Below are 24814 nucleotides of genomic sequence, written 5' to 3'. Positions count from 1 at the left end.
TTTTTGCCAGATTCTTTCATTTTGAGTAAAAACACGTCGAATGAGTGTATTTTTAAGATTTTAAGTTATTATTAAGTTTTTGTTAAGATTTTAGCGTGCAACTCTTGGCTTATATATTATAGCAAAAATAAGACATTATTTCTTAAACTTTTTTTATTTATAATTTTTTAACGAGTGAAAGCCGATGGTTAAAGTTTTCTCAAGGTCACTCAGAGTCATGACCTTAACAACATATCAAGGACAAGGTCATTAAGTGGGATCTCCCCTAAACATCATATTTACCAACGTTTGTTTTGTAAATAATATGTTTTATGAAACATCAAATGTTATATATTTTTTTATTTTATTATAAAAGACAGCGAGTAAAATAATACAAATTTTTTAATCTATCTAATCTATTTCGTTTTCTATCATTTATAAAGAAAATGTTTTTAGTTAATTAACGCGGTCTTTTAGCCGACACTATAGCTAAGACCACAATATAAAAGTAAGATGATAACAACTTGAAGCAACATATTATAAGAGTTTAGAAAGAGTGGTGTGTCAATTTGTTTACTTCCTTGTCATCTGCAACTCAAACGTAGTGATATTGCGCATATAAAAAACAGGTATAATTGACAGCATGAATAAAAATGAAATAAAAAAAATAAATACATAAACTCAAAGCTGTTAGAAAGGTACAAATATCCAGTACAAATTTTTTTATATAAAAACATTATACTCTTATTTAGAAAATAAAAAATTCAAACACGTAAAATTTCAAACATCGATGAGAATAAGCCATTTACGGTCAAGCTGGATATTGAAAGTTTCTATTATAATTTTCGCGTGAATTTATATAATACGATGTAGATCTCCAAATGCGCGCCGAAATTTTTTCGGACTTACAACTCAAATCAATGAACTACCGCAGTACTATACAAGTTATATTAACAATTTTTCGATGCTTATTACATCTTGGATTTTGATAATACATTGAATGACCTATTAAAGTTTATGAATTTTTTTTTTATTTTTATATTTTCGTTTTTGTACGCCACTATGTATGGACATATATCGTTCATAAATACTTAATATTTATATATTGTGTGCTTTTATATAAAAAAATATTACCGGTTAACTCTAATCTATAATAAGTCATAAGATAAGTAATAAAGTTAAAAAGTTCAAGACCGACGATTGTTCGGCGCGCAATTTGGAGGGACTACGCATATTAGTATATAAATTCACGTGAAATTATATATTAGCAATTAAAGATCCAAGCTAAACTGTTGTAGGCTTCGTATTTGTATTAGTTATGTTCTTACATTAACGGTCTTTAGTATTGAATATTGTTTAAAAAGTTAATTTTTATCTTTCTTTCTCTCTCTCTCTCTCTCTCTCTCTCTCTCTCTCTCTCTCTCTGCCTTCCTTATAAACTTATTTAAAATTTATTAAATGGAGGAAGGCAGAGAGAGAGAGAGAGAGAAAGATAAAAATTAACTTTTTAAACAATATTCAATACTGAAGACCGTTAATGTAAGAACATAACTAAAAGGTAAAAGGTAAAAGTAAATTAAAGGTATACATTTAATTTTATTATATAAACTAATTAGGCTACAAACATTGAGTGTGGGAAAAAGTTCGTGGGGTTTTTTTTTTTTTAGTAAAATTCAAGTGTTTTTCTTAGATTATTAAAATCAATTTATTTAAACCAAATATATATATGTTTCATTATTTTCGATAATATTTTGCCATTTTTGGGGCAGAGACATAATCCCATCGCGATAGAGCTTCTGTGGTTTTTAGTCAAAAAACTATTTTAAGTTATTTTCACAGGCCTCTTTTGAAGCCAGCTTTACACAATTAAAAGAGTTCTGCAGAGACCTAAACAAATAATAATCTTAGGGTGCTATGTACAGTGGATGCATCCCAGCCAAGCTCTCGCAAAAGTCGAACTTTGTATGTACTAATCAATATATATATAATATTTATTAATTATATAATAAGAACTAATAATCACTATTCTATAACAAGAACTAATAATTACTAAGCTTATCTAAATTATATGTAAATATATAATTGTTACTCTTTTCTATACGTAATCATATAATTGTAATTATGTAAGATGTAGTTTTAAAATATATATAACTGGTTTGTTTTATTTAATTTTATTAAAATAATTATTCTATATGACTCTTACAACGTATCTTTTCTTTTTGTTTACGTTCATATAATTGAAACTTGTTTTTCACAATTAAAGTAAAAATACATTTCTATATAGCATTCGTTTAGTAGTTTTATAAAGTCTTACAAATAGAATATTAAATTTAATTGATAAACCTCAATGTTATTGCTTCTTATTCATAAGGCAACTTAAAAAAAATATCAAAAATTTACATTTAATTTTAATATAAATCATGCCCGTAATGTTAACATTTATTTATTCTGTTAATTTAATCTTAACGTAACATTAACTAAGTCAGTTTGTAGCTTACGTAATTTTTGATAATAATAAATTAATGTTATAGGTCAATACTTTAATATAACTTAAGTAAAAAAAAATTACCTTATACTCAATCGTGTATAAAATATACACAGGATTATATATATATATATATATATATTATATATCTTAAATTACATAAAAAAATAATAAAAATCATGGAAGGTAAAGAAACAGTTGAATCATGGAATGATATTCATTCCGGTGAGACGATCGTTATTTCTGGTATTGCTGGCAGATTTCCTCATTCAGATAACATGAATCAATTACGAGAAAATTTATTCAATAAAACTGATCTTGTAAGATCAGACCATAATCGATGGAAAATAGGTGATTAATTTATATTTATGTTTCTACATTATGTTTTTATATTTATACTGGATTGATTGATATTGAATATGCTATGCCTTCTATCTTAAAAGTAATTACATATTTATTTATCCATGAAGTTTACTACAAATAAAAATCTTCTATGAAAAGTTAAACACGGAATATTACAATTTTACGTAAATCTAGTTATGGAGCATGTAGAATTCCCAAAGCGTATGGGGACTATCAATAATTTAAAAAAATTTGATACGGAATTTTTTGGATTATCTTTTGACCAAGCACACATACTCGTACCCGAAACGAGAATGTTACTAGAACATACTTATGAAGCAATTATCGATGCTGGAATTAATCCAAACCAATTAAAAGGAAAAAATACTGCTGTAATTATAGGATCATCTATCATTGAATCACAAGTAACAATATTTGAAGATATTCAGGTAAGAAAATTTTCTCACTATATAACATACATGCGCGCGTGCGCGTCCGGACACACGCTCAAACATATATCTATATACATAAAAAGATTACTGATTTAATTGTTCATCTAAGAGAATTATGGGACAGCAAATTTTCTGCAATTAGTGTAACGGAATGACTATCATTGGAACTCCTAAATCTACAATGGCTAATATGATTTCACATTACTTCGATCTGAAAGGACCATCTTACACCGTTGATACAGCATGCAGTTCCAGCATTCATGCTATGGCCATTGCTTATGATTGTATCATGTCGGGCAAATGCGAAGACGCCATAGTTGGATCTGCACAATTATCTTTTTATGCAAATTTAAACCTGCAATTCGCTCGACTTGGTATTTTTATTATAAAATATTAACTTTATTTGTATTAAAACTTATTAGTCTAGTAATACGATATGCATGAAATTTAGTTTTTATAAAAAAATAAACAAATAAACTATAACGAGCTATGTAATTATGATAAAACGTTTCTAATAAATATAATTTCATCACAAATGAAAATATTAATTTTTTTAAGTAAATGCAAATTAATAGGACACCAAAAATGCATGCTTTAAATTTTCTATCTTTCAGGTGTTTTGTCACCCGATGGTTATTGTAGACCATTTGATAGTGCTGCTAACGGTTATGCGCGTAGCGAAACAGTGGCAGTAGTATACCTTCAAAAAGCGAAAAATGCTAAAAGGATTTATGCCATGTTTCCGTACATTAAATTAAACTGTGATGGCTACAAACAAGAAGGAATAACATATCCTTCATCACAAATGCAATATAACTTATTAAAGGAATTTTACGAAGAGTACAAAATACCGCTGTCTTATTTAGATTATGTCGAAGCACATGGTACCGCTACCATAGCTGGCGATCCTCCAGAAATTGACGCTATCTATAATGTTATGTGTAAAACTAGAGATACTCCATTAATGATCGGCTCCGTAAAATCCAATCTTGGTCACGCTGAATCTGCGAGTGGGTTTGATCAGATTGCTAAGGTAAAATAAGTGGATTCCGCATTTATACATATTATAAAGTTTACTTTTTCATAAATCTTATGCATAGCGTAAAACGTACATATATATAAAGCGTATAGGTACATATATAGAGCGTCTGATAATTCCTGATACAATGATCATATGCAAACAGAACGGACGGTTTAATGTGATTCTTTCCTTCACTGTCATTTTATTAATATTTGTTTTATTTTTCATGTCAGTCCCCTTTTAAAAAGTTAATTATTTATTGCCCAAGTAGATAATTATAATTAGTCATTACACATTTTGTAAATTAGTTCATATTCACACTTTAAACTTATTATAATTATTCAAGGTCATAATAGCATTCGAAACTGGATTCGTTCCACCAAATATCAATTACACATTACCAAGGAAAGATATAGATGCTTTGATTGATGGTAGTATTTGTGTGGTTCAAGATCCAATGCCACTTCAAAATGGTTACGTAGCAATCAATAATTTTGGTTTTGGAGGATCCAATGCTCACATGTTACTAAAGTGGAATGATAAACAGAAACTGAATAACGGAGCACCAAATGATGACTTACCTAGGCTTGTTGTATTATCTGGACGTACTGAAGAATCAGTGAAACTGTTTTTAAATGACGTTAGTATTGATTCCTCGGTAAATGTATATTTTAAGTTATACCACACCAATTTGAGTGTCCTTTAAATATATTGAAAGGAACAGTGTGCTGAGTAACCATCCTCAAAAATTAATTAGGGAACGGCATTGGTTTAAGAGATATAATAAATTAGAGTTTTATAATCAGATCATACAATTTCTCACGAGAAAAGGGATGCACTACATCTACTCCTCCTCTGCTTAATGGCGTTCAACTTCCTATGTGAATCGAGATCCACTCTATCACTTCTCTCGGAAAACTAATAATAAGATATTCAATACTAATTGTAAGTATACCTACGTACGCGGCCAACTGAAAACGATCGATATGTTTACCCGAAGTAATTAAATAGAAATTGAGGGTTCAATTAGGATCTAACCATCATGTGATTTTTTTCTGGCAAACATAACTCTTCTTGGTCAGAGTTATCTGAATCTTCATATAAAGCAGGGAAATCATTAAAATAAATAAAAGAGGAATAAAAATAAAGTTTTCTTGAGATATAAAGAGAGTAAATGATAAACAACAGACAATCGAGAGTCTTAATATGCGGCAAATAGTGCACTTATATTTTCAAAAATAACATTTTTCATATGTTACATAACTATATCGAACAAACGTTTAGGTTTACGTCGAGCCATCTTCAGCAGTGTTGGATACATCAGGGAAACAATAACTATAACTCTTGATAACTTTTTAACGAACAACGATCAGTGACGGTCAAAGCTTGTTTGAGGACACTGGGAGTTATGACCTTGACAACATATGTCAAGATTAAAATCATTGGGAAAAGGAGTGGTTTCATAAATAATAAACTACTGGAGAAATTTAATTTATTATATCTTCCAAATCTAAACGAATGCCACCTTCCGTTTAACTCTTGTACAGAATCACTCAGGACAGTTTCCCCTACAACATATCTGAGGAACATTTAAGTTACTAAAATGTAACCTACGTATAAAATACATTTATCGATTTTTTAGAAATATTTCGATTTTATTTTCGGCAATTATAGATACTATGTTTCAATTAAAATAAAATTTATTGTAACAGATTGCTAACCATCCAATAGATGTAGAATATATTGGCTTATTACATCAAATCCATGCAGACAATATAAATAATCATCCATGGAGAGGATACATTATACTGAATACCTCTCAAGAAGATTTAATACAGGAAATAGAAAATTATGAGGGCGTGAAAAGGCCTGTATGGTTTATATTTTCAGCCTTAGACTCTCAATGGCCAGGAATGGGTACATAATCAATATTTCATATCTCAATAATAATACACGAGTAATTTAAATTACAAAAAATGATACAATTTAAAATATATCTTCCTAACAGGTCGAAACTTATTACAGTTTCACGTCTTCGCAAAAGCAATAAGAAAATGTGACAATGTTTTAAAACCGTATGGTATAAGTGTCTTAGACATTTTGACAAAAGACGAAGAAAACATACGTAAAAATGCGATAAACGCTTTTCTTGGAATCGTTGCTATTCAGGTAAAGAATTTATTATTCTTCATAATTATAGGTAAGTATCAATAATACTTTATGTATAAGTAGGACACACGATAAGTATACGTATTCCTTCTTTTTTATGTTCGGCTACATTACAACCAAAATACTAGATGTATCACCTTTGGTTACCTGATTCATCATATCTTATTATTGAAAAAAAAACTAATAATAAACTTTTTAAATATAACGTTTAAATTAAAGTTATTTGTATTCATTTACAGATTGGTTTAGTAGATCTCCTAAATTCTTTAGAAATTATTCCGGATTACATGATTAGTCATTCCGGCGGTGAACTTGGTTGCGCGTACGCAGATAAATGCCTCACCATTGAACAAACTATTTTATCAGCATATTTTATCGGTACAATATGTGCCGAAAAAACAATAATTCATAGTTCGATGGCGATTGTCAACATAGACTACGAATATCTCAAAAATAAATGTCCAGCAGATATTGAAATAGTGTGCCACAATAGCGAGAATAGCTGCGTCGTGTGTGGATCAAAAGAATCCATAGAAGGATTCATGAAAGAATTACAGGTAGAATTTGAAATGACTCGTATAAGTTAGTGCATAAAAAATGCTTCAGTTTTTTTTTCAAAACACAGAAAAATTAAATCGTGACACAATTCGCTGCAAATTCATGTGTTGCATCTTTTCGTAATCAGGTCAACAATATTTACGTGAAGGAGATCAACTGCAACATACCGTTTCACAGTTCGTACGTCGCATCCGCGGAAAGACAGCTTTTGCTTAGTTTGCATAAAATAATACCACACCCCAAAAAACGAAGCTCAAAATGGATCAGCACCTCCATACCTCGAAACGAATGGTTTACATCATCATCAAAGTTATCATCGGCGGTCTATCATTCTCGAAGTATATTAAACACAGTTTTATTTCATCAAACAACGGATCTAATTCCACGTAACGCTGTGGTTATCGAAATCGCACCAGACGATGTTCTGCAGCACGTTTTAAGTGAATCTTTACATCCAAACGTGACAAACCTTGTGTTAACTAGAAGCACCACACAAAATGTTGATATTTTTTTACAAGGAATAGGGAAGCTTTATAATTGTGGTTTACAACCGCAAATTGCCAAATTATACCAACCAGTACAATTTCCAGTTAGCCGAGGAACTCCTATGATTTCTCCGTCAATTAGGTAAATATTATGATCATAATCGTAACTTAGATGATGTTTACAATGTATAAGAATAATGTTAATACGTATAAATGACCTATATATACAAAGTGAGTCATTTTAATCGTCTCAGGCGAATATCTCAGAAACTAAGAAAGATACAAGAAAAAGTTTTATATAAAAGTTGTAGGTTTTCTTGAGAGAAAAAAGGTGTAACTGACGGATTTTGGATAGGATGCACTACCAAGGTCAGGTCAAGATCCACATGAATTTTTTAAATGGAACCCCCTATTTTTTATTGTATTTTCTTGTAGCACATCTTGAGAGATTTCCAAAAGATTATAATAAAATATTTTTTCATCAAATAATTTTCGTGTTATAAGGCTTGAAAGTTACAATATCGCTGGTATCAAAATTACCCAAGGTGTACCACGTGAAGATTACTTAGTCAGATTTAATCTCTTGTGTGCATACGTTCGTATATGCGTGTAATGGTGATGGGAAAAGGGAGTCAAAGTTATGCGTACTCTCTTGTTTTTGTTTCTGTTTGTTAACTGGACTGATTATGTTTGATGATCAATCAGCTTCAGATTGACTGCATGCATTTTCCCGTGCTTAGCATTATCCAGGATAAACGACGTGAACGTGACGGGTATTTCATTCCATTGGGGTGCTTGATTTACATAAGTCCTCTTGCTTCTCACGTGCGTGCTTATGAGCGCTCGCGTGCGAATGTGCTTCAAGTTCACATTATATTATTTATAACAATTCTTCGAATGTGCCTCCATTTACGGTGATACACAACTGAATTCGCTTTCTAAATGTTGAAATTGCACGCACAAGAGAGGCAAAGGTACTCACGTAAATCAAGCACCTTGTTGGGATGAAATCTCCGTCACGTTCATGTCGTTCATCCTGGATAATGCTAAACATGGGAAAATGCATGCAGTCAATCTGAAGCTGATTGATCATCAAACATTATCAGTCCAGTTAACAAATAGATCTAGATCAGAGTACGTGTAACTTTGATTTCTGTTGCAGAATGCGTTTTTGGCAGTGGACTTATGAAATTAAAAAATAATTCTATGTCCTTGATCGCAACGATTGTTCTTCGTGTTTGCTCGCGTCGGACAATGAAGCTAATTAGTAATTTTACAATTTGCTTTTTGTTTTTTGTTTCTTGCTGTTTGTCTGTTGTCTTCTTGATCAAAAGGGTAAGAGACAAACAGAGACAAACAGCAAGAAACAGGAAACAAAAAGCACATTGTAGAATTAGCCTGAGTGCGCTGTTCTTGCTGGCCTTCTATACGCGGCTTGTAATTCACAAACTTTATCTTTTAATAATTTAAAAAGTAAGCGTCAGATAAAATTTTCGTAAAGGAAAAATCGTCTCAAATTTCACTCAGGAACACGTCTTTGCAAGGACACGGGGTCGTTTTTAATCACCCTGTATATACATACACAGGGGCAATAATTTCTTTCACCTTGGATATCTCGGCTATATTTAGAGATATGAAGATATTGTATTACAAAAGTTGAAATTACAAAGTTGTACAATATCAATCTAATATATGATGGTTATAACTTTTTTAGGTGGAGGCGCTTCGGAGATTTCAAGGTCATCTCCATTTATTTTAATAGTATGCTTTTTTAACCTTAGTGTAATAGCGGGTGTTTAGAGACATTCAACGATCTATAATAAAAGAGGTTATTCGTCATTAAATGAAGAATTAAAACAATGATTCTTATGTTACAAGAAAAAAGCTCGAAGTGATGTCCGATTACATCAATGCAACACTGTAATCGTTGATTCTTGAAACATATACACTTTTTAACATTTCCGGACAGATTGTCGCACATGCTGCGATAATTCGTTGTTTCGTATTTTCCAGCAGGATCGGCATTTCCTCTGGTATACAATGTCTTTAATGTTCCCTATAAGAAAAAGTCAATCGATGTTATGTCGAGTGAGCTTGCCACGGAATCGGCCTACCGCGTATAATCCACTGATTTAGGGAGATTTCGTTGAGTGTAACTCTTACTCTACGTCCATAATGTACGGAGCATCCATCATGTTGATATCAAATTACTTGCCTAATATTCAACTGTATATTTTCTAATAAAATTCCGAGATCATTGAATATAAAGTTATCATATTTTATGCTATTAGGTAAGTGCTCCGTTGATGAAATATATTCCGATTAATTTATCGTGTATGATATCGCACCATATACATATTTATCGATCATTGTCGTTGATGATAAACTTCTGTAAGAGCTGGGCCTAGAAAAAATGTCGGACGCTAGAACGCGATGCCGGGACTCGAACCGAGGACCTCGTAGTAGTTCGTGTTCGTACTAGCAAGTCACCACCGTCTTGCCGCGGAGCCCGACGGATAGGACGTTAGTTTATTTCCTACACTTCTCTTAACCATTGCGGATTCTCATCTAATCATAATCTATATTATTTTAAATTTACAAGACCATAATTAGTAAAGCTTGCTTGCTTGATGAATAATATTAATGAAAGAAATTCTTTATTTAATGACGTATAACCTTTTATTATAGATCGTTGAAATCCTCTAAATTTCCGCCATTACACTAAGGTTAAAACAGTGCAGCACACTATTTTAAAAAAATGGAAATGATCCTGAAATGATTCTGAAGTGACTCCATCTAAAAAACTTATAACCATCATATATTATGTGGTCCTCTTGATACCGTACAACTTTTGTAATTACAATCATATTTTCATATCTATAAAAATAGCGGAGACTTTCAAAGTGAACAAAGTTATTGCTCCACCATGTATAAATAATTCAATATAATTAAAAAATGATTATATAACTGTACAATAACAAATAATATAATGAAATATATTTTTGATAAGGCTCAATAAATTTAAAAATAATGAAAAAGAAAAAGAGCTGCGAGCCAAAAATTCGTTAAATAATATATTGATTTTTTTATATATATGAAAACAATAATGTATATGCGTACGTAAAAGAATATTCACATATAAATAAGAATTGTCATGATTCAGATGGGATCATTCTGAAAATTGGTATGTACTGAAGGAAAAACAAGACTTTATAGAATCCAAAGAAAGATACGTCAAAATTTCGCTCGACGACGAATACTACAAATATATGAGCGGCCATGTAATCGATGGAAGAAATTTGCTACCCGCCACAAGTTACTTGTGTCTCGTTTGGGAAACAATTGGCATGATGAAAGGATTGATGTACACAACAATACCGATAGTTTTCTATGATGTAAAATTTATTCGTGCTACCCATTTGTCGAAAAATGATGATGTAGAACTACATATTTCAATACAGACAGGTATTATACAAGAAAAGTGATTTTAATTATAATCGGTATTTTCTTTGAAATTCCACAACAGCAGATTGGTAAGTATGCATTTTAGGTGACACCTTACCAACTTCTATGTTTTAAATATATTGTAGGGGAGAGTACCCTGAGTGATACCTTACAAGAATTAAATGGGAGATGGCACTGTTTTGAGAAGATATAGTAAAGTTGTATAATGTGTAGAAGATAAGATTGTCGTAATAGATATATTATGAACAGTAAAATTTGTATATGCTGTACTAAAATAATGTAAACAACAAAGACAGAAAAGGTTATAGAAAGTTACAGGTGTTGTATAAACGGTCGATGTAGTTCTCACAGTTTGGTATAATACCCTACTGAAAAAAATCACATCACGAAGTTACATAACGAAATCATGTAATTAAAACAAGTAAATTACACAATAGATGGTTTCAAATCATTACCTTATTTTTTAAAATCACGTAATTTGAAAAATAATATGATATTAAAAATAATTTCATCTGTTATGTGATTTTATAGTTATCGAATTTTAAAGAATTAAATAATAAAATTAAAAAGAAAAAACATATTATTGTGTGACTTTTCCAATTACGTGATTTAAAAAAAATTACGTACTGATTTGGAACAATCCGTAATTTACCCGTTTTAATTACATAATTTCATTATGTAATTTTGTGACATGATTTTTTCAGTAGGGTAGCTGTCAATATGTGACTACACGAACTTCTAAGCTTTACAAATTGGAAAATCAAAAGTTTAACATGTTCTTATGATATTCCATGTATAGAAGGAGCATGGTTACTAGGTATCCAGATTTCGATTGGAGTCTCCAGTTTTCGAGACCAATTTTTAAGCCCACGGAAAGATCTTCCGCGTGGGGTACTCATTAATTCCACTATCTAATGATTGTGATTGTGTTAACACAGTATGTTGATCGATTTCTTTGGTATACTTTTTTTACAAACAATTGATCAGCCTCCAGGTAAAACATGAAACCTCCAGCGCACGGATACAACCGTGCATTGCACAGGACCTGACAAACGTGAACAAAAGCCACCCCGCACAAAAAAATGGGTTACGTTAAGTCAGTTTTTTCAGTAATTGAGACGCTACGTAGGGGAGATGGGGCGGAACGTTTTGTATCCATCATTATTGTATCCACCCATACACTTAACAATGCGAGGGTCACCAATTTATTATATACAAGAATTCATACACATAATATAATAACGCTTTAAAAATGTTCTTTATAAAAGTATGTGTCCAAATCTGTAAGGAACAACCGAATAATTTATAAGGAAAACTTAGTCAGTACCTTCATCTCCATAACATATCAAAATTATAAAAGAGGTGTCTCCTGATGTAAAAATTTACTAACGTTAATTGATTATATCTCCTATATCAATGCCATCTCCCACTTAATTCTTATGAAAAATCAATCAGGACACTTTCCCCTACAACATATCTAAAAGACATTGAAATTGATGAAGTGTCATGTAAAATGCATAATTACTCACCAGATACCTCAAATAATTGTATAAATATGTATTACAATACAATTATTTGCAATGAAAATGAAAAAAAAATGTCGGAATACGATGGATTAACGAATGATGATTACGATTAATGTAGTACAATGGATAATATTACAGATGGGAAGTTTGAAATAACCGAAGGAAATAGCGTCGTTGTCACGGGTACAGTGTACGAAACATTGAATCCAGAACAAGAAATGATTCCGATAGATCTATTACCGGAGGATAGTGATGAAGATGAAGTCATGACTGTAAGAGATATATATAAGGAGTTGAAATTGCGAGGATATCAGTACAAGGGCTTATTCCGTGGACTAAAGAGTGCCTCTATTTCGGGAACCCAAGGTCATATCGCATGGAAAAATTGGGAAACATTTATGGATACTATGTTACAGATGCTAATTATCGGATATGACACTAGGGATTTGTGTATTCCAACGGGTATTCAAAAATTAGTGATCAATCCGGTGCTTCATGCTTCGAAGCTGCGAGATGTGATAGATAATTCAGAAGTTACAACAAACATGGATAAATGTAATTGATCCTCCTTTACTAAAAGTTCTTCGTTTAGTTAATAAATAATATTTTAAAAAGATATCCAAATATGATATAAAGCATATTATTTTACTTGTCGCATTATAGTATTACAGGTACGAATATACAAAGAGATAAACACGATAAAAGCTGGCGGAGTAGAAATTCGTGGTCTTATAGCTACTCAGATCTCTCATCGGAAATCAGCTCAAGATGCTGTTGTCGAGGAAAATACGTTTGTAGCTCACTGTGATCGCGCCAAGATTTCTTTGAACGAAGCAATTCGAATATCAGCTCAACTCGTACTGGAAGATCATCAAATCATCAAAGTGCAAGTCGCTGAATTAGTGGCAGATGTCGATGATGTTAAATTAGAATGTCTTTCATCTTCATTGCTTCTCGAGGCATTTGGTGACATGCCACTTATACAAGCGAATATCGCACTATTAACGTCACCAAATCGTTTTAAGACAGAAGAGTTACCGCAAAATTTCTCAATTAAAGACTTTGAAAAATTATCTTTAGACGACAAAACCTTAATTGTTGCTGGATTCAACCTTTTGACCAAACAACGCGAATCGTTAAAGAGACTGTTACCATTTCTGAGAGAGAGTGGTTATCTGTTGACGCGAGAAAAATGCGACATAACTGATTATAAAAAATATTTACAGCAATACGAACTAAACGTTATTCTCGAAAAACTAACCGATACAGAACTAATTTTGCTTCTGAAAAAAAAAGTATTTATAAAAGAAAGAATAGTTGTTCACATAAGTAACGATAATTTCAATTGGCTGGAAAATCTAAAGCCACTTGTGAGCGACGAGAACAAACTTAATAGAAACACTAGAATTATAATCGTTGGAGAGAAAAACTTCGAGTGCGGTTTATTGGGTTTTGTTAACTGCTTGAGAAAAGAGCCGGGTGGACAACTTGTTAGGGGTGTGCTTGTTCAAGATGAAGAAGCTCCCAAATTTTCCCTTCAAGATCCATTTTATTTAGAACAACTACAGAAAGACATGACCATTAATGTCCTACGATCGAATAAAACTTGGGGATCTTACAGACACATAAAATTGTCACCAATGGAAGCGCAACTTGTACCAACAGCTCATGTCTGTCAAACGGTAAATACAAATTTTAAATAACATATCGAATAGTATTACAATAATATATTAGATAGATATTACTATAATATTTAGCTTTTAAATGCATGATTCTATTTGTCAGATCATCGATTATTGTCACCAAAATTCTTTTTTTTATCCATTATGTCACAATACAAATTTTATTTCTTCATAGGTTCGTGGTGATTTAAGTACGTTTCGTTGGATAGAGAATAATATAGCAGGCATATCTCGCTGTGAGAATTTGGTGCACGTGGTTAACTCATCCCTGAATTTTAAAGACGTAATGCTCGTCACTGGTAAAATAACAATGCCAGAGACTATTTCACAAGGACGTTTATTTCAGTATCTTCCTCTTGGATTGGAGTACGTGGGTATTGATGCTTATGAACAACGTGTAATGGGTATTCGTGATACTGAGTAAGTAGTGCTACAAGAAATTAATATGCTATTACGTCATTGAGTGAACAGTATGTAAAAATTATTTTTTCTAGTTGCATAGCAAACGTTGTTGAAAAGGATGAATGTCTTTCTTGGAAAATACCCGATGAGTGGACATTTGAAGAGGCAGTAACGGTCCCATGCGTTTACACTACGATTTATTATGCCTTATATTACTATGGAAAAATGAAAAAAGGTGATAAAGTACTTATACATTCTGGTACTGGAGGTATTGGACAAGCAGCTATTCATGTTGCTCTTAAAGAGGGATGTGACGTGTTTACTACCGTTGGCACAAATGACAAACGGGACTTCATTAAGAAAATGTTTCCGATCATTCCGGATGAACATATTGGAAATTCTCGAGATACAAGTTTTGAACATATGATTATGCGACAAACGAAAGGTCGCGGCGTCGATATCGTGCTAAATTCATTAGCGGAAGAAAAGTTGATCACCTCTGTTCGGTGTCTAGCTCAAAACGGACGATTCTTAGAGCTTGGCAAATTCGATATTGTTTCTAATAATCCCCTAAGCATGTCTGCATTTCAGAAAGGTATAAGTTTTTATGGAATTAGATTGGAGAATGCTATGAAAAGAAAAAATGCTTGCGAAACGAAGCGTTTATTGTTTTCAATGGTACAACATGGTTTAAAAAATAAAACAGTTAAACCAATTCAAGCAATATTTTTTCCAAAAACTGATATTGAAGGAGCTTTTAGGTATATGGCAAGCGGAAAACATACAGGAAAGGTATGTTTGTGCTGACAAATACAATAATAGCAGAAAGATTCATTCGTAAATAACATACATAATCCTATTCATGTATAGCAGACATTTTTGAAATATGATTATTTTTATAGATAATTATAAAAATCCATGAAAAGGATGAACCTTTGGATAAACACATTCTCGCGTATCGTCGTTATTATTGTAAGAGAGATAGGAGTTACATTATACTAGGAGGTCTGGGCGGATTTGGTTTAGAATTAACCGATTGGCTTATATTTCGTGGTGCCAAAAACATCATTCTTATTTCAAGAAATGGAATAAAAAATGGTTATCAACGCATGAAAATTCAACTATGGAAGTCATATGGCGTTAACGTTCTGGTCATCAAGAATATCGATGTTTCTGACCTTAAAGACTGTGAATATCTCTTACGGACTGCGGAAAAAGAAGCTCCGGTGGATGCTATATTCAATCTTGGTGTGGTGCTAAAGGATGGGGTCTTCAAAGAACAAACAGTAGAAACATTTACAGAGTCCTTCCAATCGAAGGCTCGTGCAACGCAAATGCTGGACAAGCTTTCTAGAAAGATCTGCCTTAATCTACGGCATTTCGTAGTGTTTTCTTCCGTTTCCTGTGGCAGAGGAAACGTTGGGCAGACTAATTATGGCATGGCCAACTCCATCATGGAGAGAATTTGTGAGAAGAGAGCAGAGGAAGGATTACCTGGATTGGCGATTCAGTGGGGAGCTGTAGGTGACGTTGGTCTTGTCGCTGACATGCAGGAAGACGATAAGGAATTAATTATCAGTGGCACTCTACAACAAAAGATATCCTCCTGTCTCAATGAGTTGGATAAGTTTTTACTTCAAAGTCGACCTATTGTGAGCAGCATGGTTGTAGCTGAAAAAAAAGTAGGATGTCACGGAAGTCCGGTAGAAGTAGTTGCAGGCATTTTAAGTAAGTGCTTCTATGAGGATTTTTTTCCAAATACACTCTACAGCGAAAATAAGGCATCTCCTATCCTGCCCCCTAAAATTAGGCAAATTTCAAGAATATAATTTCGTCAAAAGTTGTCATTAAAAAAATTTGTTTTAAAGCATTGTACAACTTGATATTTTTATTTTCAAAGATGGTAATCGATATTTCGATTTAATTTATTCTTCACGGAGTTATGCGACACAAAAGTGCGTCAAAACTAAAAAAAAAATCAATAACTTTGTTAAATTCCATGGCGTGAATCAAAATTCGCATAAAAATGCAGTTGACAACATTCAAAATCGTGAATCTTTATCTTTAATTTGCTTTTTTTACCTATATATTTTTTTCATCAATTTGTTCAAGCAAAAATGGTCCTTTTTCTCTAGTATTTAATAACTTGGTGAAAAAATATCGTACAGAGAATGAATTCATACATTAGGCCTGTTCTTTTTGGCTAAACTTTTGTGCCAGTTCGTCTTTTTTCCTTTTTTTTTCCTGGAGACAAAAGGAGGAAGGGTGAACTAGTGCAAAAATTCAGTCCAAAAGGACATAAAAGAAAATATAACATTCGAAACATATAATGACTAAAATAATACAAATAATACAAACGTTTCGATTCTGTTCGGGTCATTTTCAATGTAACAATAAAATTTAAATTAATAGTCGCAAATTGTATGAATTGTGTAATGTTGTTACGTGTCAATAATTTAAGATAATTGTTAAAAAAAATAGTACTGTAGGAAGATTGTGATATTTATAAAAAATCGGTAATAACAGAAAATTAAATCAAATTTATTTTAATACAACTGTTAGTACAAAAGTAATAAAAATACTTTGTATTAAATTAATATTGGTCAATTGACAATAAGAAAAACGTCTAAATCTTAAAATCCACATCTTGGTAACGGAATCTTTATGTCAGATTTTGGAACAAACTTGTAATTAGTGTACAAGTTGGATAGTACTTTAGGCAACGTTAGATAAAGTAATGTCAGGAAGGAATATGTATGTTTCGGAAGGACGATATTAAGGGGGGAAATTTAGGCGAGTGAAAAAGAGGCAATTTTCCTGAATTTTTTTTTTTAAGAAAGGATCATCTGATTATTTTGATACTTATGATATAGTTTATTGTTACTTTCTATATTAACATATTTTTTTTGTTTGAAAAAATTAAAAAATGGCGGAGTTACAGTACAGTGTGTGCCGAAGGTCTCGAAACGAATTACCAAATGGCGGGATTTCTCAAATTTTTTGTGGTGGTCTGAAACAAAAACGCAAAAGAGGTATTATTACTAACATTCATAATTTCTCTTTAAACCTAAAAAAAGTGAAAAAATTTGAAAATTGAAGAAATTACATGCTTATTAAAAAAAAAGAAGGAATTTTTAGCAAAATTTTTGCTCAATTTTGCTCTGAAAAAGTATTTTATAACAATTATTTTGTTATACTTTCAGGTTTAAGTAGAAACTATAAGTATTATTAATATGTGTATCAAAATTTAAAGTGATTGGTGCAATAGTTTTTGAGTGACATTTCCCGCCAATTTTGAAAAAAGGGTTTTGAGGAAAATGAGTTTAAAGTTTCGAGTAGTAAAAAGGTAATATTTTCATCAACTTACCGGTTAGTCAGCAATCCGAAATAACAGTACAAAGATTTAAAAAAAAGGGATTACAAAAAACAGGTTTTCCTATTCCAAGCGCCCGAATATACTTGCGCGTTCCGGCGTGGAGCGAAGATGTGTCATAGGTTATAACTTCGAAAATACTTAGAATTTTGCTCTAAAATTTCGTGTACATATTTTTAAGATATGGTACTTTCATCTTATGAAATAAAAAAATTTTGCATTTTTTGAAAATTCTAAATGGATTTCAGAAGGGGAAATTTCGAGTATGATAGAAAGGGGAAAGAATCTGTATGATGCCTGAATACATTACTGGTAAAGAATCAGTGTCATTCTGTTTATTAGTACCAATAATACCATATTTCTGTTTTTTATATGTAGATACCATTTCTGTTACTAATCTCTTATTATATGATGGTTGTACATCCAAAATTTCCATTTTGTCCCATTTAAAGATATGATTTTTTTCTATGCGGTGATTGGAAATAACTGACGGAGATTTTGATCTTTTATTAATATCAGAAATATGTTCATGTACTCTTGTCTTCAATCTCTTTGTTTGCCCAGCATAACTGATATTACAATTGTCACAAGAAGTTTTGTAAACTTTATTATTACAATATTTTGATTACGCTTTTGAGGCTTTCATGGGTATTCTCTTCAATTATACCAGGAGGTTTGCGGGTTATCGCCGTGTCTTTCTTCATTGTTAATGCCAATAATATTTTGATTAAACATCGGATCCAACTGATCCTTTCCTCTTTTTATAAATTTCTTTGGAGTGTTCAGAATAGAATATGCTAATTTCCACCTACACGTGTTAGCTATTGGAGTAAATTTCTCAGAAATTGAATTGACATATGGAATTGTAAAAAATTTATTTGAACCTTTTTATTAGAATATTTTATTTATTTTTTACTTATTGGTTTTAACCTTTTTATTAGAATTTTAACCTTTCTATTAGAATCATTGTTATTATTAATGTATTTTAATCTGTGTATATAATAGTTGAAAAGATGAATGATAAATTTTGCTGAAATTTTGGATCACACAGACGAATTATTTTATCAACAAAACCATATATTACACCTTTCTTATGACATGATGGATGATGTAAATGAAAATTCAGGAATCTGCCGGAAAAAGTTGCCTTGCGATATCCATCAAAAATAAGTCTCGGGGTTCATTTAAAATTAATAAAGTGTCTAAAAAACTTAATTTACCATCTTTGCCAACCTCCATAGTAAACTGTATTCTGGTGTGTAAGGACTTAAATTTTTAATAGAAAAATTTTTTTGAAAGTTATTTCCAACCACCGTACAGAAAAAACCATATCTTTAAATAGGACAAAGTGGAAATTTTAGATATAGAATCATCATATATTAAGAGATTAATATCAGAAATGGTACATATAAAAAAACAGAGACACTAATTGTTTGCCAGTAATGTATTCGGGCATCATACAGACTCTTCCCTTTCCTAACAATCTCGTGATTTTCCCTTCTTATTACCATTTTTCCAAAGCATGCATGTTCCTTCCTTTGACATTACTTTATCTAACATTGCCGAGAGTACTATTCAACTTATACCAACTGCAAGTTTGTACCAAAATCTAACATAAAAGCTACGTTCCTAAGATTTTAAGATTTAAACGTTTTTTCTATCTTTGGTTGACCAATATTTATTTAATACAAAGTATTTTTATTGTTTTTGTACTAACAGTTGTACTAAAATGAATTTGATTTAATTTTTTGCGTATAGACCAGACATAGCTCCTTCCGATTATCATTTATTCCGGTCAATACAAAACATCTTGTCCGATGTACTCTTTCGAGCATTTGAAGAAGTGCGAAAATGTGGATAATTTTATCGCATCGAAAGATGAAACTTTCGCTTGTGGAATTCGCAATTTGCCCGAAATATGGCTAAAGGTCATAGATAATGACAGGAATTATTTTGATAATTAAATGTTTTCGTTTTTAAATATAAATAAATATTAAATTACATTAAAAACGCTTTAAAACTTATTTGTACACCTAATATATATGTGTTAATTTAACATCTCTTTGTCAAATTATCTTTGCCCAACTGTCGGTTTTACATTTTTATATTATTTTATATATTTTGTATTTGTTTAAATATATTTTATATTTTTATGTTGTATTAACATTGTAAACTAGAAATTCATTTCATAAAAAAATCTTATTACCACTCGATTTAGGCCTTTTTTTAAATGAATTTTATTATATTTTATATTGTATTACAGACATAAGCAACATAAAGGCTATACATCCAAATACATCTCTAGCTGAACTTGGAATGGACTCCATGATGGCCATAGACATCATGCAAACTCTGGAACGAGAATTTGATATATTTATTACTGCGCAAGAAATGCGAAATCTCACTTTCGCAAAACTCATTAAGATGTCTCCTACAAGCGATGACGATAACAAAAATAATAAAAACGTATTCCACAAAGAGAAATCAGACTTTATAAGGCTTTTAGTTGGCATTACATTAAAAGATGAAGACTTTATTTCCCTAAAAGATTTTTCGACTAACAGACAGAGTACTATGACTGAAGTATTTCTTATACCGGGTATTGATGGATGTGGCAGTGTATTTAAAACCATAGTACCATATATAAAATTTTCAACATCTATATTAAATTATAATACAAACGACATCGATTCTACAAACGTGATATTAGAAACGACTAATCATCTTACAAACGTATGCAATCGTATTAGTAATTTTATTTTATGTTGACAAAGAATTGTTTTTATTGGTTTGAAAGATATAATTTTCATTCAATACTTTTTATGTTTTTACAGTATATACTTTCAGTGCTGACAGATGGAAAAGATTTTGTAATAGTAGGGTATTCTTTCGGATCCCTTATCGCAATTGAAGTAACGAGAAGATTAGAAGCAATGAATTTTAAAGGACGACTCGTTTTCATTGATGGAGCTCCTGAGCCTTTCCAAACATTGTTCAAGCCGTTTGAATCAGATTTTGATGATCCAAATTTTCAGATTGATATCTTAACTAATATTATGGAATTATATTCAGCAGGAAGTTCTGAAGAGGTATATGCAACTTTCACTTTGAACATATTCTTACATTAAGATCAATTTACGGGTTATTTATAATATATTATATTTTAGTTTTCATTATGTAAATTAGTAAATCCTTGTTCTGCCTTATACGGTCTTATACATAAAAATGAAAATATATATATTTTCTTAGATTGTAATGGAATTAAAAAAATGTGAGACCTGGGATGAAAGATTAACTATTGTTGCTAAACAATTTTCAACTATGTACACATATCTTTCACTTACAAATATAAGAACGCTGTGTACAACAATTTACAAACATTTATCCGCTCTCCAAGAATATGATTCTTCTATTTTACCACCTATTAAGACTCCCATAATATTATTAAAATGTACATCCCCATTTAATGTACCAATGATTGAAGAAGATTATGGTTTGCATAAGGTATTCCAAAAAATTTGCTGTAATCTGTACTGAATAAACCAGATTTGACCAAACTTTTTATTAATTATGTATGTAATTATTTTAGGTAACTCAAAATGTGGTAAAAGTACATTGCATTGAAGGTGATCATACGACAGTCTTGAAGAATGAAAAAGTGACGGCTGCAATCAACGGAGAATTACCATTTACAGTTTGATGTATTAATTTCTAACAAGGGGAGGACCAAGGTGACTCACCCTGGGATTTCAATCCCAATTTTTTTGGTGATTCTAGAGGTGAAAAAAAAAGACCCGTGTCCCGGCGTTTGATTAAATAGTTTCTGATAATGAATAATAAATTTGTGAATATTATTTTAATGATACTGATATATATTATTACATAATTCAAATTCAATTATTTCGATGCGGAACAACCACTTGGATGATAAACATCATGAAAACGTTTAAAGCATATAAATTTTTTACAGTTTGCACAATGAATAAATGAAGGAGTACCACATACACATTTATTTTTCCATAAGTCCGGAGGGAAACATATTTCGTTGACGTTTCCAAACTCGACCTTACGAATTACGAGGCAAGCGTCTGATTCACGGAGCCAATCACATTGGTTGGAAGCATCGCTACCGGAAAGGTTCATACAGTACTGTATACAACACTGCGACGCGGCGCGCTTCGGATATGGCCAATATTCACAAATTTATTACTCACAAACTAAGGCCTATTCAATCAAACGCCGGGACACGGCTCTTTTTTTTTCACCTCTAGAATCACCAAAAAAATTGGGATTGAAGTCCCAGGGTGAGTCACCTGGTCCTCCCCTTGTAAGCATATTATAAGACAAAATTTGACAAACAGGTAGCAATCAGCGCAAAAAATATTTCGAACGTCTTTTATGAGTTCAAATTACAATAGAAAAAGTGTAAATTTGACCATTAATGACACAAGTCGGCTAATACATCTGTTTTTATTTGTGAGTTTTTCAGCTACTCATGTTTTTAAATAAATTTTGATACGTCATAGAACTGATGGAATCAAAATGCAATACTAATTACTTATATAATAAAAATTGTAAGATATATATCTTACAATTTTTATTATATTACAAAACAAAAGTTCAGTTGGTATATGTGATATAATTTTAATAAGTAACTAGTATTGCATTTTGATTCCATCAGTTCTATGACGTATCAAAATTTATTTAAAAACATGAGTAGCAGAAAATCTCACTAATAAAAACAGATGTATTAGCCGACTTGTGTCATTAATGGTCAAATTTACACTTTCTCTATTGTAATTTGAACTCATAAAAGACGTTTGCAATATTTTTTGCGCTGATTGCTACCTGTTTGTCAAATTTTGTCTTATAATATGCTTAGAAATTGGGTTTGAAAAAACCCGGGTTTCTTTTTTAAAACCCACCTCGGTCGGGTTTTATCGGGTTTTATTGGGTTTTATTAGATTATTCGTGTTTTCAAGTTCCACTTTGTTTGAAGTTAAATGTAAGGAAAACAATTTAGCAGCCATATTATAGCATATAATTTTTTATCAATAATCAAGGCCGTCTCCGGGCAGGTCGTGGCATCGTTTTATTCTTAAGAAAGAATTTGCAATTTTTTTTAGCAGTACTTTAACACCTCGTAAAGTGCTTCAAATTGACATTTTTTAATAGAAGAGATCATAACCAATCAGTTGGTATCGATCAGAACAGAGGCATGGTCATTTATTAATTCTTTTATGATTTTGAATCCTTGATTGAAAGTTTTTATAAACTTTATACTGCTGTTGCATTTTTGTTGAGAAGCGGCGTCCGACTCAAACTTAAAAAATCGTTAAAAAGTAATAAAACCTCGTCTCTCTGTTTTCATCTATACCAACTGGTTGGTTATGATCTCCTCTATTCAAAAATATCAATTTGAAGCACTTTACGGGATGCCAAAGTAGTGTGGAGCAAATTACAAAACAGGCTAGGATTCGAGAAAGCAACAAAACTTGTTAAAGTTTATCGTTATTTGCGTTCCATTGATGACAACTTATTAACCATCGATTGGTCTTAATTTAAATTACAATTTTGTTTTTTATTTGTAACTTTTGAGTTTAATTCTTTTTAAATAAAAATATATAACAATAATAAGTTAATTTTGAATTAATTTAGGTATCATGGTACTGTATCTTTTCTTCGACAATTGATCATACTTTGTTACTTCCAATAAAAAAAGTTGACTGGGTTTTTCTGTGGTTTTTTTCAGGTGGGCCCAACCCAATAAAACTCATTGGGTTTTATTGGGCTGGGCCCACCTCGGCAAACCCTGAGTCGTAAAATTTATTTCCCAAAAATTGGCGTTCAAAAGACACTTACGCTTATTTCCGAGTCATTAAACTACAATGTACATACATTTTATAAAAAATGAATTTCTAGAAATTTGGTATCGCAGCAGAGAATTATAATCTAATTTTCTCACCCTTCTAAAGTCTATATAAAGTCTTTAAAGTGACTTTTTAATAAATTTTTTGCAATATAATGTTACGTCAAGCAACAGTAGTTTAAATTAAAACAAAATACATATATTGTAATATTCAAAAATACTAATTTTTTAAATTGTTTCTAATTTAAGAAAAGATAATATATAGTAGATACAAAACTAAAAGTCAGAGTTAAAACTCTATTAACTTTTAAAGATAGCCGAATATTAGTCTTCAATAATTTTTTCTCAAATGCTATTAACTTCACCGAAAAATAGCAAGAGATAAAAATTGTTTGTTTTCTTCTCATAAAGTTCTGAAAATATTTTCAGAATTTTTTCAGAATTTTTGAATACTGTATTTCTTATGTTGGTAAAAATAGTTCCCAATAAGAAAATGCAGTACTAAAAAATTCTGAAAAAAATTTTAGAGTTCTATGAGAAGAAGATATACAATTGTTGTCCCTTGCAGTTTTTCTGTTGATGGCATTTGAAAAAAAAATTATTAAAGACCAATATTCGCTAAATAAAAATTAATATTTTTTAATATTAATATCTCATTATAACCATTGCGAAATTTGTAAAGTGATACAGGACTTTTCGACTCAGTTTAGTCCGCTCTACCTACAGGAAAGCGATTGGAAGAAACTTTCGAGACACCCTGTATATTTGAACGAATAAAATGAGAGATGCCGGAAACAGTACTTAAGAAGTTATCTGTATATACTTCTTACTTTTAATGTAATGACTATATAAAATTTCTTGCTAAATACGTTTCATACAGAAGTATTTACTATCTTATACGAGACTTTATGTTAAAACTTTTGATACACTGTATCAGATAAGTATGGTGTCAGTGCTCCGTTCGCTCTAATGACAAAGTTCACGAAACATTCACATTCGTCATAAC

The 24814-nt window shown here is 31.3% G+C and overlaps 1 protein-coding gene across 1 annotated transcript; it reads left to right on the top strand.

Annotated features, from left to right (window-relative positions):
• Positions 1-2633: 2633 nt before the first annotated feature.
• LOC108772301 (fatty acid synthase) lies at positions 2634-22310 on the top strand. Its single transcript, XM_018537812.1, has 19 exons — positions 2634-2815; positions 3002-3255; positions 3401-3632; positions 3873-4291; positions 4626-4919; positions 5992-6196; positions 6288-6448; positions 6688-7005; positions 7134-7633; positions 10655-10956; positions 12621-13037; positions 13146-14164; positions 14340-14584; positions 14659-15358; positions 15469-16294; positions 20203-20672; positions 20774-21028; positions 21189-21443; positions 21529-22310. Exons 1-19 carry the CDS (start codon positions 2644-2646, stop codon positions 21637-21639), a joined length of 7155 nt encoding a protein of 2384 aa, XP_018393314.1. The 5' UTR covers positions 2634-2643; the 3' UTR covers positions 21640-22310.
• The last annotated feature ends 2504 nt before the right edge of the window (positions 22311-24814 follow it).

The sequence above is a fragment of the Cyphomyrmex costatus genome, unplaced genomic scaffold, assembly GCF_001594065.2.
Source record: "Cyphomyrmex costatus isolate MS0001 unplaced genomic scaffold, Ccosl1.0 scaffold182, whole genome shotgun sequence".
NCBI lineage: Eukaryota > Metazoa > Arthropoda > Insecta > Hymenoptera > Formicidae > Cyphomyrmex > Cyphomyrmex costatus.
This window is presented reverse-complemented; position numbering and strand designations above follow the sequence as displayed.